Source organism: Phaethon aethereus (genome assembly GCF_964289735.1).
Source record: "Phaethon aethereus genome assembly, chromosome: 4".
Taxonomy (NCBI): Eukaryota; Metazoa; Chordata; class Aves; order Phaethontiformes; family Phaethontidae; genus Phaethon; species Phaethon aethereus.
The window spans coordinates 27,172,713-27,187,755 of NC_138578.1; the positions used below are offsets into that span (position 1 = coordinate 27,172,713).

Here is a 15,043-nt window from a genome sequence, read left to right on the forward strand (position 1 = left end):
GAACAGGCCACGCACACAAGAAAAAGCTTCAGAAATTACATAGAATTCAAATAATTTTGTAGAAAATAAGTTTTATTTGGCTTTTTTGTACACTTTTTCAAAGAGAAATGCGCATTCATACAGTTTGGCTTTCCCAGTGCATGTCTGGATTTGCTCACATAGAGCCGTTAATATCAAGGCAAAAGGTGCCTTTGAAATCATTTCAGACACGTCGTATTTTGACTGTAAAGCATCCAAAGTTATTAATTTTCTAATTACCACTTGGAAAGAAACATTTCAGGTGTTTCTTCTCTGATTCACACATACAATTGTCCCACACAAGGAAGAGGAGACAGACCTGCAACAAAGAACCGTCAAGCCAATGGCTAATACTCATTTAAGGTAGAGCTTAAGATAACTTATCTACTTCATACTGAGTTGGGATATAAAAGAAAAACCCAGCTAGGTAACTTGCTCTTTTCAAAAGCTCATTTTAGAGGAATGAAAAAACATTGCTTCAAAACTAGAAATCAGCCATTGTTAGTAAGAATTTGTTTGCAGAGAAAGCACTCTTTCCCCAGTTGTTTCTCATGGCCAGGTCTCTTTCCCGTTGATGGTGACTATGGAATTTGTTTCTTGCTGCTTCTTCTTAAACACTTCATGAAGAGGAGTCAATCAGCTCTCATACATCACAAGAGGTACTAACCCATCAAGTAGCCCCTACAGAAAAAAAAAATTAAGTTAGAAAAAAAAGGTAGCAAACATAGGCAGCACTCCTCAAAAATCAAGAGGCATATGGTCTTAAAGCAAAAACTTGAGACTGCCAAAAACTCTGCTGATCAAGGCTATTTAAAACAATAAACCCTGTCCAAGGTATGAACTGGCCAGGCCAGCTTAACTACACGGTCCCTCCTCAGCTGATTTTCTTCAATGAACACTGAAAACGGATTAGTCTGTTCTCAGTCCAGCTTTGGTAATTGTTTGGAATTTTTGAACCTAGGTTACAACCTATGAAAACAACACAACTCTGGTCTCTTTTTCTCTTCCATTTCTCTGAAGCCCTGTTTCTTTAATGAGTTTAAAAAGACAACTGTTAAGACACATGTGTACTCAGTGAAACAGGAAAATATACAGCATCAATGAAGCAAGAAAATATAGAGCAGGTCCCTGTCCAGCTGCCTGCAACCAGGGAACCTATCACTTCTGTGTTATGAAACAAATTTTTAACTACACTGCAGAGGTTAAAAAGAATATTTAAGGAAGGAGGAATGACTGTCATTGTTAAGTGAATACCTCATGGAGCTACTCCAGAAATTAACTACCAGTACCTCCAAATATCAGGTTTCAGCTATTCTAAATAAAATAGATGGACTGAGAAATAAAGGAGAGGGGGAGAGGAATTTGAAAATCCTGTGTTTGAATTTTGCATAGCCTGAAAGTTCCACATCTTTCCTACTTTTTGATCTGTGAATATAGATGTAGTAAAATGTCACATATATTGTATGCTTCAGTATCACGTTCAGTTTTCCAGCAACAAAAAAATGTGAGACATCATCTTTACTTTAGGACTGCTTTGGATGTTTATGAACACTCATTACTGCTGCCATCAGTTCTTCTAGTTATGATCTCTCACATACACTGTCACTATAAAGTACTCATGTGCCTTCTTCAAGTTCTTTGACACCTGCTTTTTCCTCAAAGCCCTACCTTGTAATTTTACCTGACCAGTACATCCTTAGTCTACTTTAAAGTTCATTTTAAGTCAGACTCACTAATCATATCTTCTGACGTACCAGGAACTGCCACCTTCTTTTAACCACAGCATGATCTTACAGTAGCTGTCCCCAAAAGCATCCCACTTCATTCCAGGTAGCTTGTTCCAAAAAAGCGTTGCGAAAAGCAACTTACAGCCAAGCTGCAGATCTTTAGCATACCTCCTTGTATTTTCTGTTACTTTTAAATTTAACATAGGCACACATGAGCCACAAAAGAGAAGAAAAGATGAAAAGGTATTAAATCACTTACGGTAATTTCATCCTCATGAAAACTCTGGCCATGAAGAAGCTCAGAAGCACGCTGACAAATCCAATAAAGAGCAAAAGAAACCTATTCAGCTTAGGGATATTCGGTGCATTAGATCGATCCAGAATTATGAATCCTAGGCCGCCCATTGTGAAGAGGAAGCTGGATGCGAGCCCTTCCATAATATATTGCCCATTTACTCTAAAGAAAAAAGCAAAGGGAAGAAGAGCGAGTCAGAAGATTAAATAAACTAGTTATATTTCAAACCCCATCTACTCAACCTGCTTTGGCTGTACAAATACACAGGATGATTAACTTTAATGGCAGACTTTCTAACAAAAATTAGGTATGGAAACTGACGTTATGCAATTAAATTAAGGCTTTAATATGTAATTTATGTCTGGGACTCATAGTCTGCAAGATGACCAGTCAATCATACTAGTGGTTTTATACATAAGCGTATACTAATGGCTATCACACATGCTCACCAGTTTTCAGAAACATCTAGTCCGAAGTAGCACTCACAGATGCCTCGGGGAACCATGACCCCGGGGCTATTGAGCTTTGCAAGTCTTCCATCCCGACGTTTAGACAGCAGTGCCTGAATCCTCATCTTGGTACAAATTCCACTCAAAGCATTATGTCAGCGTGTGAAGCACATCTACTGGTTCCAGCACACAGCAAAAGAGGTTCTAGGTTCTTTACTGCAGTATGTTTTGCTACCGGCTCGCTGAGCCTACACATAGATTATGGGGACCAGCCTGAAAGTGCCTCGGCTCTCTGTCAGTCCACGCTGCCAGATTTCCTTCTTACAAAGCTCAGATGGAGAGAGGGGAAGCTGAGATGTAGAAAAATTATTGCACATGGATCATGAGTCTCCCACTTCCCACAGTCACCGAACCTTTTTCCTGCCCTCCTAATTAGCAATATTAGCAACCTCATAAACCTGGCATGAATGAAACTACTGTGGATGCTAATATAGAAATGACGATTATCACTATTGTCTCATATCCTGAAAACAAACAATTTCATCTTCATGTTGTTTTCACTGAATTGTACTAAAGCGCTATCAACTCCCTGCAGTAGCCTGACTCCTCTACATTGCAACAATCCAAGCCATTCTGAGACATACACTACATATAGTCAAGTAAAAATCAGTACATAAGGCATATCACAGTCCTCACAGATTCAAATAACTTTTTTGGTATTTAACAAAAAACATTATTTGTTTCCATACATGTAAAAAACAGTTACAAATGTAGATTTAACCCTCTTCAGCCCAATTTGTTACTAAGCAGTCTCTAGCTTATTATCAGTAATAGAAGCAAAAGACTCAAAGATGACACTGTTGTTAGATGTTTGTAACAGTGTTCCCCACCCTCAGACACAAAAGTCCTAATTACATTAGAGTTTAAAAGGCCAGAACTGAAAGTTTCACAAACATTATTGTATACTGCTGTGAAATATGACCAAATGTGTCCACAACCGCTATAAAACTGAACTTTAATAGCAAGGGTTTGGAAGAAAGAGAAGTACTGCCAACTCAAAACTTTTTTATTACTAGACTTTTCATTTTTAAAAGTTTTAGAAGCATGGAGTTTTTCTATTTCCACTCATTTCAATGCTGCATCTTCTTTTTTTTTTTTAAATATTTGCAAACCAAGGACTGATACAGAACAGATCCTGCCTTGCACAGAGAGCTCAAAAAAAAAAGCAGATGCACAGCTCTGTAAGACAGGTTTATTCACCAGTGCTTAGGCATTTGCAGCACCTCGTTTGTGGTGGCAGATCCCTGCTCCTACCTGTATGCTAAGAAGGCCACCGGCCTCTGATGCCCGTGTTCATCTGTCATTGACCCCACGCTGGGAGGTTCCACAATCACATCATAGATAATCCCTGCGGGGAGAAAAGCAAACATCACCTTTGACTCATAGCAGCAAACTGCGAGAACTGCTTTAACGACGCAGGGACGCTCGGAGTTGGCCTAAGTTTGTGTTTTAGGACCGCTCTGGAGCCGGACAACTGGTCAGCAGCAGCAGTGGCTCCGCTACCCGGGGCAAGGGCCAGCAGCCCAGAGCTACTCCGTAAGCGGAGTCTCCCGCCCGCCCCGGCCTCACCTCCGGTGATGAGGAAGTAAGACACCACCACCAGCGCGTAAACCGTCATGGCCGAGGGCATGTGCACCCAGCTCGGCCGCTTCAGCTTGATGTTGGGGCACTCGAGGACGGCGAAGGGCAAGCGGTACAGCGTCTCCATGGCGGCGGCGCGGCCCAAGGGACAGCCGCAGCACCGCTGCTCCCTGCCCGCTTCTCCCCGCCGCAGCCAGCCCCGCGACCGGACACGAAGGCGGAAACGGAAATTGGCTGCCGCGTCCTGGCAGGGGTAAATTAAAATTTTTTTAAAAAATACAATCTAAACGAAACCACCCAAAAGTGACAACCAGGCGAGAGTGTCCGACATAAAGCAACGATTTTTTTTCTGAGCAAAAACATCTGGAAACACAACCGCCTGCCGCCGGGGGAGCTATTCATCTTACTCACCTGCCAGGATCCAACAGTCCTGACGTGTCGGTGCCGGGTACCACCGAGAACTTGAGGCGGGACCGAGGGCGGGGCAAGAAGCGTGGGCCCCGCCCCTGGGCTGGGCAGCCACGTGGCCGCCCCTTCCTGGCTCCCGCCAGGCCGCGCACACGCGTGTGCGCTTTTGGGTACATGAGCCCTCGCCACCAGCCTCACTTACGGAATACTCCCTGCGGGGAGGTGCAGCACCGGCTCCGCAGCCGCCGCCAAGGGGCGGGAGCGCTCGTTGGGCGAAGCGCCCCCGAGCGCTGCGGCCGTTTCCTGGCAGGGGGAAGGAAAACCCACATCCTGGGTGCGAGCTTGCAGGGCCGGGCTGGGCAGGCACAGGCCCGAGGGAAAGAAAAAAGATCCAAAGTAGGCCTCACCTGAGTCCCTGTGCTTGCAGGAGAGCGGGGCCAGGATGCCCCTTGCCTGCACCATGGGATGGAGCATCTGCCCTGGCTCGCAGCCAGGGCAGACCCCACCAGCTGCACACCAACACCGAAGGGGAAATGGCACACCAAACCAGTAGCTGCTGACAGCAAGTGGGGTATCTGTGCGCGTATACAAGCCATCTTGCACGCTCCTGTTAAGTGTGCAAGCACCTCATCAGCGCAGGCCGGCAGCAGGGCCAACCTGCCACTGCCCTCAGCTCAGTTGAGGGTCCGTATGGAGAGCAACACCCCAGCAACACACAAGGGAAGAAAATTCACCATTTTGAGTGGAAGCTTCTCTTGGTTCCTCTTGCTTCATGGATAGGGACAGAGGAGAGCCCTCCTCAGAACAGCTCCTGTCTTCTCTACATCTTTATCTGAGCTGAGGTCAAGTCTCCTGACAGCACGGGAAGCGTCTCCTTCAGGAAAGGAACCTGACTGCCAGGGGCCAAATCAGAGCACTAGCTGAAGCAAAGTAACAGCTCCATAAAAAACCCAAACACCCATACACAGGAAGACTGATGCCTTTCAGCAGACATCATTTAACACCAGAAAGAGGCAATAAAAACCATCTCAACACCAACCTGTCACCTCAGGTTACATGAGCGCGTTGAAAAGCCTTTCAGTGCAATCATATTATAATTAGCCGGTTTGGATCTTAACCTGTTTGGAAATAAACCTCCCTCTCAGTGCGATTTGCCTGCCAACAGATGTTTATCACATTTCTCCTAACTATTCCAGAACTATTCTTCCTCCATCTTGCCTCCTTTCTAAAAGCCCCAAGGAAAACTCTAATCTCACAGCTTTTAATATAAACCAAGAGCACTTTTGGTGCTGATACACATGTGTCTTTGGTTAGACACATCTGCCCTACTTGCCCCTTCTGCTTTAAAACCATTTTTCCAGCATGCCAAAGTACTCAAGTTTGTACCAGTACAGTAAGGCAACAACTAATAAAATTTTAACCTTGTAAACCAACTATAGTAATAGCACCTAAAGATGTCAGGGTACTAATGTTAGTCTTAGAACCTCCTTTAATTGGCTACAACCTTTGGAAAAAGTTTTAGCATAACCCAAGCTGAGAAGAAAGAAAAGCTTCGTACTTGAAGTTACACGAGTCAGCTGCAACTTTTATCCATTTTGAGAATATTGACAAAATTATTTTAATGACTTGGGACACTATGAAGGAAGTTCTTGGCAGGGTACAGCTCCTTTCACTCTGTGTGGTGTTAAGTCAGTTACCCGGGATCACAGCCATCTGATGTCATCAAACCCAGGAAGCACCAACACCACTGCTGTGCATTTGTAGGCAGTTGACCCAACTCCAGCTCGCTGCTGCCGAGAAGGCAGGTCTTTCCATCAACTCATTTTTTTGTGATCTGTTTCTTGGCTGACCATACAGCCTGACCAGCTTCAGAGCTAGGCACAGTGTGAACAGACAGCATACAGTCAGGACGATGAATATGCACACATCTCCAGAGCCATAGCCTGGGCAGACTCCACAAGTCATCTTAGAAACCTCTTCAAACGGCATCCTCACTGCTCCCAGGAAGTCTGCAGGCTCAGTAATAAATAATTACTGGAGAAATACTCCTCTTTTCTTAGTATGGTGGTGGAGCTCGCTTTTTGAAAAAATAGTTACTGGTAAAAACAGACACCCACTTCTTGTCAGATACTGAGAGTAGTTCCAAAATTCAGAGTTCGGGTGAGGAATACCACTGCACCCACAGGTAATGCAAGAATTATCCCATGTGTGTTTAAAAGCACTCCTGGGTAGCATTACATGCAACATTTACAGTTCTCTCTACACAACAGAACAAAACAAAGCAGCAAAAGGAGTCCATTTCCACCTTTTACAATTGCTATTTACATTACCCCTACAGCCTCAAGTGATAAAGCAACAGACCTTTGGTTCAAGTTTCAATGCCAGAGGTGAAAATTGCTACTCTAAAACCTAATTCTGGAAGCCATTAAAGGTCTATCCTACCTGGGCCCTGGAGCTCTGCTTGCATCAGATCTCTAACTGTTGTCCCAGGAAGCACCTAACAAACGAGCAGAATACAGCAACTGCAGCTTTCTTCCAGGCGATCCAGATATAGCAGTATGTAACTGTCTGGTGGATACAGCACTCACTTCAAGAAGTCAGACTATTGCCCCCACCCTCAGACTCAAGTAACAGTAACCACAGCACATACTATAAAAAAAAAAATAATCTACCTTAGGCCTATACTAGCTCTCCTCTTCTTCCTCTGACAATCTCTCTTCCAGTCTTTAGTCTTAGTCTTCGTTTGCTTTTCTTTTTCAGATTCCTAACTTTCTACTGAGCCAAGTCCTCTGATGACTTCATGCACAACTGTTGCCATGAAGAAAAATACCCTGCATTGCTCAAAGTTACTCCAACGCCTCTACATGACTGTGAGACAGAGCTGGGAGCCCTATTTAACTACACCTCCTTCCAAATCTGCTTGATTCAACTGTCTGCAGGCAGCACAGAACACAACATCCCAACTTACGGTGTTTGTTGCACCAAAACCTAATTCTGCATTATACAAGCTGTGAGAAGCAGATCCTACCAGCTTTGACTAGCACGTGGAATGAAAGGACACAAGAAAAGTGGAGCTTTCATTTATTGGGCTGGACCTACAAATTGATTCACTTTGACTTCTGGCTCTGTGCTTGTGCCTTCAACACTTTTACAACGATCTTCTGCTCCTCAATCAGAAAAGCTCGTTTGATTCTGGAAAGGAAAAACAACAACTTTAGAACATGTATCCACTTAAGTGAAAACACAAAAATAAGACAAAATTACAACTAGTTTTGCTGTCTCCAACATACATTGCACATGCGGTGTTAGTTCCACAATTACATAAAGAGAGAAACCATCAATGCTCTCATCAGCATCAAAAGACAGGGACAGGGGCACTGGAGGAATGTAGAGGTTTAGGGAAGAAGGCCTAGTGTGCCTACAAGTTTAGGGTGAGTGGCTTGTAGGCAGGCTAGGCAATACCTGATGGCTGCACACTGGAAAAATTACCACCTTCACTAACTTCAAAGGCAAAAAGCAAAACCCCTCACAGGCAAACTACTAGCTGTTTTTCAAGTCAGAACTGGTGTGGCCAGTTCTCTTCCTTAGAACTACAGAAAACTTTATGTGAGTCCGGTTATCAAAACAAGAGCAGCTCCCCTTTCAGGATTAAAGCTTCTTTACACATAAACAGAGAAAATCCTGCAAGGTCAAGTCATGCCTAGATACGATTATTTCTGGAAGACATACAGGGCCACCATGCAGGTGGACCTACGTAATAGTACTCACACATCAACAGCCCATTTGATGATTTCAAGTTAAAAGCACAAACAGAACACATACTCTTCTACCTTGAAACATTAAAATGCCATTCCATATGCGTTTGGTATATATGGCTACTGTCACAGTACACAAAACCTACCAAAGATGCATAAACAGATGCAGGAGAAAACCTGCCAATTACATGGAAGTAAGTGACTGTGCTTTTTCTTTTAGGCAGAATAAGGTATACTGATGTATAAAAAACAACCTACCAAGCTCATAGTGTGTTTGGGAAAACACTCCAAAAAATCGGCTTTTAACACACAAAAGCTATGCTACAGATCTGCAGCTGTAACAACCTGTCTTCAGTGGCACCTAATGCTATTTAAACTTAGAACTCACACAAGGAAAAATGGGAAAAAAAAAGCTGGCAGGATTTGCACTACAGATGAAAAAAAGGGCATTAGGTTGCTAACTCTGTAGATCTGCTTTGATTACCATTCATAGAGAACATATTCTCTGTAATACACATCTTTCCCTCAAAATTGCCTCAGAAGTATAGGATGTACAGTTGTCACCCAATAAAACTGAATTCAGTGAGGCCCATCAAAGGCCATCTTAAAGCTTAACCACAATAAAGATGCTTAATACGCAACAAATTAATCTCTTTTAATCCCAAAACACCACTAAGAAGCCAAAAGCTCAGCTGATCTTATACTAGGATCTAGATGGAAGAATAGGACAACAGAAGAGAAAAAATCTTTACTCTGGAGGCACAAAATAAAATGTAAAGTATAAAAATCCAGAATGAGCAGACCGTTTAGCACGAAGGCAACAGTGCAGTAAGATATCATAAAAACATGAACTCTCCACAAGGAGCTCCACATGCAGTAACTCGCTCAAATCCAAGGGACAAAAATGATACACATCACTGCTAATGTGCCCCATGCTTACACCCATTTTGCTATACTAATGTCAGCCAAGAGTCTTCAAAGTTTTGGTCCACATTATGAAAACACAGTGAGATGTAATAATCGAGAATAAAATTAACTTTCTGTAAGCTTACCTGTCGCGGACACACTTAGCACACATGGAACCACCATAGGCTCTGCTAACATGCTTCTTCGTTTTTGACAGCCTCATAAGAACTTTAGGACGCACGGCACGAACCTACAGAAAACATGAAGGAGAAGTGTATCATAAGACAGTAATTTTGGACAACAATTGTAGCAAGAAAATTCACTTTGATAGCCTAAAAAACAGGAACACCTGAAGGTGACTATTCAAGATGCAAGAAAATCACTGAAGTCACAGCTTCTATGTGCCATCTTCAGCACTCCTAAGCTGATATTTTCATTCTACCACAGGGGTTCGCCAATAGATTCATTAAAAAAATTGTTTATAAAAAAGATTGTTTTCCCAAGGGTAGGACCTGCTCCAAGTTTGACATTAATCAAGCATTCCCATCACTGTTCAGTGCAATGGCATTACACCAAGAAAACATTTTGGAGAAAAATATCATGTTAAAAACATTCATTCCTTTTTAGTAAAACTGAAAATTAATCTTGGCTTGTGGGTTTTTTTTAAAGCCTACCAATAGGTCCAATTTAGACTTTTAAACTTGCTACAGAACCACCTTGGACTATCTCTAAAAAATTCAGCCAGTTACATCTTATAAAACAAGAGGGCTCAGCTGTAACACCAATGAGAATGACAAGCATTAAGAAAAAACCCCACTTACTCTTTAAACTTTCAAAGCTTCTTCTGCCAGTTAAACTTCACAACATTCAGCTAAGAATATTTTAAAGACAGCAGCCATTCCAAGAAGAATTCATCAATAAACAGGGATATTATATTACTTGAAAAGGCTCCTTGTACTGAAAAAACATTGCTGTAAAAAAAAACCCCACAATCTCATGCCAGTAAGGCTAACACTTACACCACGAAGTCTTCCTGGGCATATGCCACATGCTGACTTAGGTGCCTTCCCCACTTTCTTGGTGTAAAGGTAAACAATCCTGTTCCCGGGTGTTCGGGACCTGAGTACAGCAGAAAAATACGCTGTTAATGTAACAATTAAAACTTAAGCTTAGCTTTCTTAAAAAGTAAGTTTTCTTAGAAACTATGTCTTACTTACAGTCTGGTCTTGTTGGAAGCTGTGTTGTAGGACAACCTACGGCGGTAGGTCAGGCGCTGAACCATTTTTTACACCTAAATTAGTCAAAAACAAAGCAGCACTAGTTTAAGGGCTCAATTTCCTCGTGGGATTTCACATATCACAGCATCACCTGCACTGAAGCACTGCACCAGATCTGAATCAGCAGCTGCTGATTCAGTATGAACAAAATTAAAGCATTTCTCATCAACATAACTACATTAAAACCCAACAAAACCCGCGATGGCGGGTAGAACGTGATCTGCGACAAAGATTCATCCGAACTAAGGACGCCGGCAGTTTTCGGGACCCCTCACGGCAATCCTCCGACGCCGGGGATAGCGCTCCTCGGGCGTGGGGCCGGAGGAGGCGGGACCCAACGCCGCAGCCCCCGGCACCGGCTCGCTGCCGCCCGGGAGACGAGGGCGCCTCTCGGGAGCCCCGCCGCCGAGGCCTAGGGAGGCCCAGTCCCTCCGCCGCGCAGCTCTCGCCCCGCCGCCGGCCCAAGAACGGGTAGCACCGCCGCCGGTCCCTCACCACAACCCCCCGAGGCCTCTGGCCATCCCCATCGCCCGCCGAGCCGCGGATGGAGGCGGATGGGCGCCGACAGCCCTCAGCCATCCTCCTCCCTACCTGGCGCCGCCGAACCCGGAAGAGGAAGCGGAAACACCCGGGTCAAGATTGAAATAGTGGCGCTCGGGAACCCGGAAGGAATAGTGGCGCCTGCGCGCTGTTCTTCGTCTCCAAGCCGTGGGCGGGGTGCGGGCGCCGCCATGTTGTACGGAGCGGAGGTGCAAGGGTGGCGCCATGCTGTACGGCCGAAGCGGGGCGGGGCGCCGCGCAGCGGCGGGAGCGGGGGCCGGACCGGCCGCGGCCTGCGGAGTGATGGAGGTGGTGGAGGGGAGCCGTGGTAAAGCAGGACAAAATCCTCTCTGCTGCAGATGCTTCACTTTTCCCAGGGATCCTACGCACATGCTCTCTCTTCCCCTGTCCTTTTTTAGTTTTTGCATGTTTTACTGAAAAACTATTTTTCTAAAACATCAGCTTCTTTCCTCAGAAAGAAGATTTTGTTCTTCATTATGGTAGTTACATACCTGTAGGCCCATAAGCCATTTCTTTGTCTGCTTTTCTAAGGTGTAAATTACAAGTCACTCGTACGCGCTTTTCCATGCCAAACCAGCAGATAACACACCTGGAAACTGTGCTCTTACGCCAAACTTCGATAGGGAGAAGGCTGGTCCCCCTTGACGACTGCGCCCCTCCTCCTGCCAGCCTCAGTGGGGAGAGGGTGGCACCTTCCCTCTTTTTGCAGCCTTCAAGTCGTTCAGGAATACCGGGCCTTGAGCACCGACCTGCTATCCTTGCTGCGCTCCCTTCCTCTCCAGACGCCCTCGCTACCGCCTGACACCTGCTTCCCCCCGCGCCGCACCAGTCTGACCGGCTGATCCCGAAACTGGGCTCTGTGGAGAGCAACGCAACACCAACATTCGCCTCACGCCTCCTCACTGCGCTGGGCGTCTCGGGCAGAAAATCCTCTTGCCTGTTTACCAAGGTATGTATTCGCTGTCTCACGTGCTCCGGGGCGGGTGCTCAGGCAGGAATATGAAGATATAAAACTTTCTCTGCTGGCCAGGTCAAAAGTCCACCTGACCCAAAAGCCATTTCCAAGCCATGGGTACCTAGGAACAGCATAGGGGAAACGGGACATGGCTAGTTGATCTTTCCCTTAACACACCCTCCCCACATTCAGCAGTCGGCATCTTATAAGCTTCCTGAGCTGGGTTGTGTTTTCTGACTTTTGTATTTCATAGCCTCTGATATATCCCAGAGAAAGGGAAAGGGAAAGGAAGGAAACAGCAAGAGCTAAAGGAGCCTAAGATGGCTTGTCAGCAGCCAGAAATGGCGATCCAGTGGTGCCAGATCTGCCAAATCTGCAGTTATTAAAAAATAAACACACAAAAGTTACCCCCATCAGCCCTTTGCAATTGTATTAAGCACTGCTTTCATAGGAAGGAAAGGAGAAATGCTCACTGGAAGGAGCCCCACCAGATTACACTTCTTCTCCCAGACTTTTGTTTCGGCTCCCGTCCCAGGCATGCAGGTCCCTGACAAGCTGAGAAGCACGTCGACAAGCAGAGCTGGCCTCTGCGCTCTGAAATCAGCGGCTGGCTGGCGATAGGAAGGCCCCTGCTATCCATTTGTGGCCTCCCTAATGGCTCCTGCTCCCACCGCGCCACGTGGCGCTGACACTGCATCAAAGACCAAGAGATTTTAAAGCACAAAGTTTCCATCCTCTTAAGCTCCCCAGCCTCTGCTGCTGGTGGTGGTCCCGCTCCGCCGCACGAAGTCCATCTCCTCCTTCTCGTGGCGCGTGTGAACACGTGGTGGCCGCTGCCACAATTGATGCCGACTTGTACGGGCAAAGTCTTCGTGTAGCATCAATGGGAAATCACCATCTGCAAAGGAGCACAGGATGGGGCCTACCGTCTGTAAGTCCTGACATGCTCTTTTGCTCCGCTGGCCTGAGCAACGTTCTACACTGATAACCAGGGACGGGTGCATTAAATATGTAGGATGCTGCTGCCATCGTTAGTGGCTTCAGCTTTGCTTTTGGAGAGTAGTGCTCAGAAAGCTTTGATGTGTGCTCCTGGCTTCTTATTTATGAGTTTGTAACTTGCAGTTGATTCTACTGCATCCTCCCTGTTTTCGATCTATAATTATTATTTTGGTTAATTATTGACTCTTTTTAAGTGCAAATTGTGGACACCAGAATTTTTCTAATTCACGAAAGAAGAGAAAATATGTATGAACTAGATTTTAGGGTATATTTAAAATAGAAGCATATTTCAGACGACAACTAAATTTCAGAGCAATTAGAGTATTTAATATGAACTTTCTAGGCCCAGAACCCTGAGGGGAATAAGAAAGCCAATTAAATCAGATTAAATAATCATGCCTAAATATAAAAGTGTAACAGAATCCAATTGTTAAAGAACAACACTATTCAATTATGATGGAGTAGTTTAGTTTAGATGTTGTCAGTGCAACAGGTAGCTATTTTATTACTGAACAACAAATACCGATATTTTTTTGAACTTACCTGATTTGGGCTCTAAACTCAACTGGCATAAACTTTAGGAGCTCTCAATTAAATTCCAGCCATTCACTTCTGCTGGTGCACTGGCCTAGTTTTTCAAACATTTTCAATTTTCTAAGAGGAACAAGTCTGTCAGGCAAATGACTTGCCAGAGCATCTAAAAGTGTTAGCTTTATGACAACTGGTTTAATGCTATCTCACATGGAGATAAGATTTGAAGCAGGAGCTCACTAAACCCATTCTGTACAGATTAGTGCTAGTCAAGTGGTTCTCTCATGTTCTCTGCTACTTCTGCCTATTCACAGGACCAAACCATCTCTTTTGGAAGGAGTTATTTTCCATGTCCAACATGTCTCATTAACTCTTTCTGCACTTTCTTCTTTCCTTCAGCACAACAAAGGGGATGGATTAGCAAATGCACAACCCATCAACTTGGAAAAGTAAGAGTGGCATCCTATAAAACCCATTTTTTTCCCTTCTAGGGAAAGGGACACCTTCTAGGGTGTCAGTGGAAGCATAGGGCCTCAGGATGTGGGCTTTTTTCCTTAAGAAAAATGGAGGTGGGCTTCCAGGTGTGTATGTGCTTATCAGCAGCGTAAAATCAGAAACGTCTTTTTCACCAGAGACGATTAAGAAGATAATAATCTCTGATGGCAGTTTAGTAATGTGGTGCATTTTGCACCAGCCAGCAAGTTGTCACCGTATTCTGTTTACTGCAGCAGAAGAATGCTTTGTTCACAGTTTAAGACCAGTTCTTGGTATGTTGACCACCCTTGCTTTCTTTTCCACGCGGTCTTCTCTTTACTTCTCTTTTATCTGAAAATCCCTATCTATGTGCACAACAATTTGCTTGGTTGCATGGAAAGTTCCACCAGAGGAAGAGCAAGAGTACCCAAATGAGTAAGGCTCGATAAGCCCAGCTGGCGCCCCAGAAAGCATCCCCCTTTACTTTCCTCACCCTCCTGTCCCACTCCCAGGGATCTCCCAGGCTCCATGAGGACTGTGCTGCTCCATCAACCTCTCTTCATGGGTCATTCTAGGGCTCTCCTGCACCATAAGCTTCAATTAAAAAATGAGAGATTGTTTTCACTGGTATTCACTTGCTGTTGTACCAGCCTAGACTGGCAAATTTGAAGAGGCATGGGAAGGAAAGCAAGCCTGCGTGCAAGCACATACTGGGTACTGCAGAGAGGAAAAAAAATTGATAGCTGAGGGATATACTGCTCCCATTAAGCTGCAGCCACAGTACCATTTCTATGAACAGTGGGTGGATATGAGTTTTAGAAATGTCTCATTGAAATCAGAATCCAACCTCAGGTGCTGCTTGGGTACAACCAGCAGGATTAGGTCTGTAAATGAGGGAAGGAAGCAAGAAACCTTGGAAAAGTACTAGCAACTGCCGGAAAGGGCAGAAAGAAGAAGAAGTCCTGTTGTCCATTGTCTCTGCAGAGCTATTTTTTTTCTTCAAAATACCATTCCCTTTCCTCCTTAACTACGTGGCATGTGTCACAA

At 44.8% G+C, this 15,043-nt stretch overlaps 2 protein-coding genes across 2 annotated transcripts; both read right to left on the reverse strand.

Moving 5' to 3' along the window:
• Positions 1 to 2,000: 2,000 nt before the first annotated feature.
• On the reverse strand, positions 2,001 to 4,257 carry OSTC (oligosaccharyltransferase complex non-catalytic subunit; the record flags this gene model as incomplete). The annotated part of the gene is made up of 3 exons (XM_081999367.1): positions 2,001 to 2,202; positions 3,804 to 3,897; positions 4,119 to 4,257. 3 exons carry the CDS (start codon positions 4,255 to 4,257, stop codon positions 2,001 to 2,003), a joined length of 435 nt encoding a protein of 144 aa, XP_081855493.1.
• A 3,351-nt stretch (positions 4,258 to 7,608) lies between these two features.
• On the reverse strand, positions 7,609 to 11,084 carry RPL34 (ribosomal protein L34). The gene is made up of 5 exons (XM_081999710.1): positions 11,068 to 11,084; positions 10,417 to 10,490; positions 10,219 to 10,318; positions 9,346 to 9,449; positions 7,609 to 7,730 (listed from the first exon to the last, which is right to left on the reverse strand). Exons 2-5 carry the CDS (start codon positions 10,479 to 10,481, stop codon positions 7,646 to 7,648), a joined length of 354 nt encoding a protein of 117 aa, XP_081855836.1. The 5' UTR covers positions 10,482 to 10,490; positions 11,068 to 11,084; the 3' UTR covers positions 7,609 to 7,645.
• Positions 11,085 to 15,043: the final 3,959 nt, after the last annotated feature.

Coding starts and splice junctions, on each gene's coding strand:
- RPL34 (XM_081999710.1), bottom strand. CDS start 10,481: ATGGTTCAGCGCCTGACCTACCGCCGTAGGTTGTCCTACAACACAGCT. Junction 10,319..10,416: donor GCTTCCAACAAGACCAGACT/GTAAGTAAGACA, acceptor TGCTGTACTCAG/GTCCCGAACACCCGGGAACA. Junction 9,450..10,218: donor GCCCAGGAAGACTTCGTGGT/GTAAGTGTTAGC, acceptor TGTTTTCTGTAG/GTTCGTGCCGTGCGTCCTAA.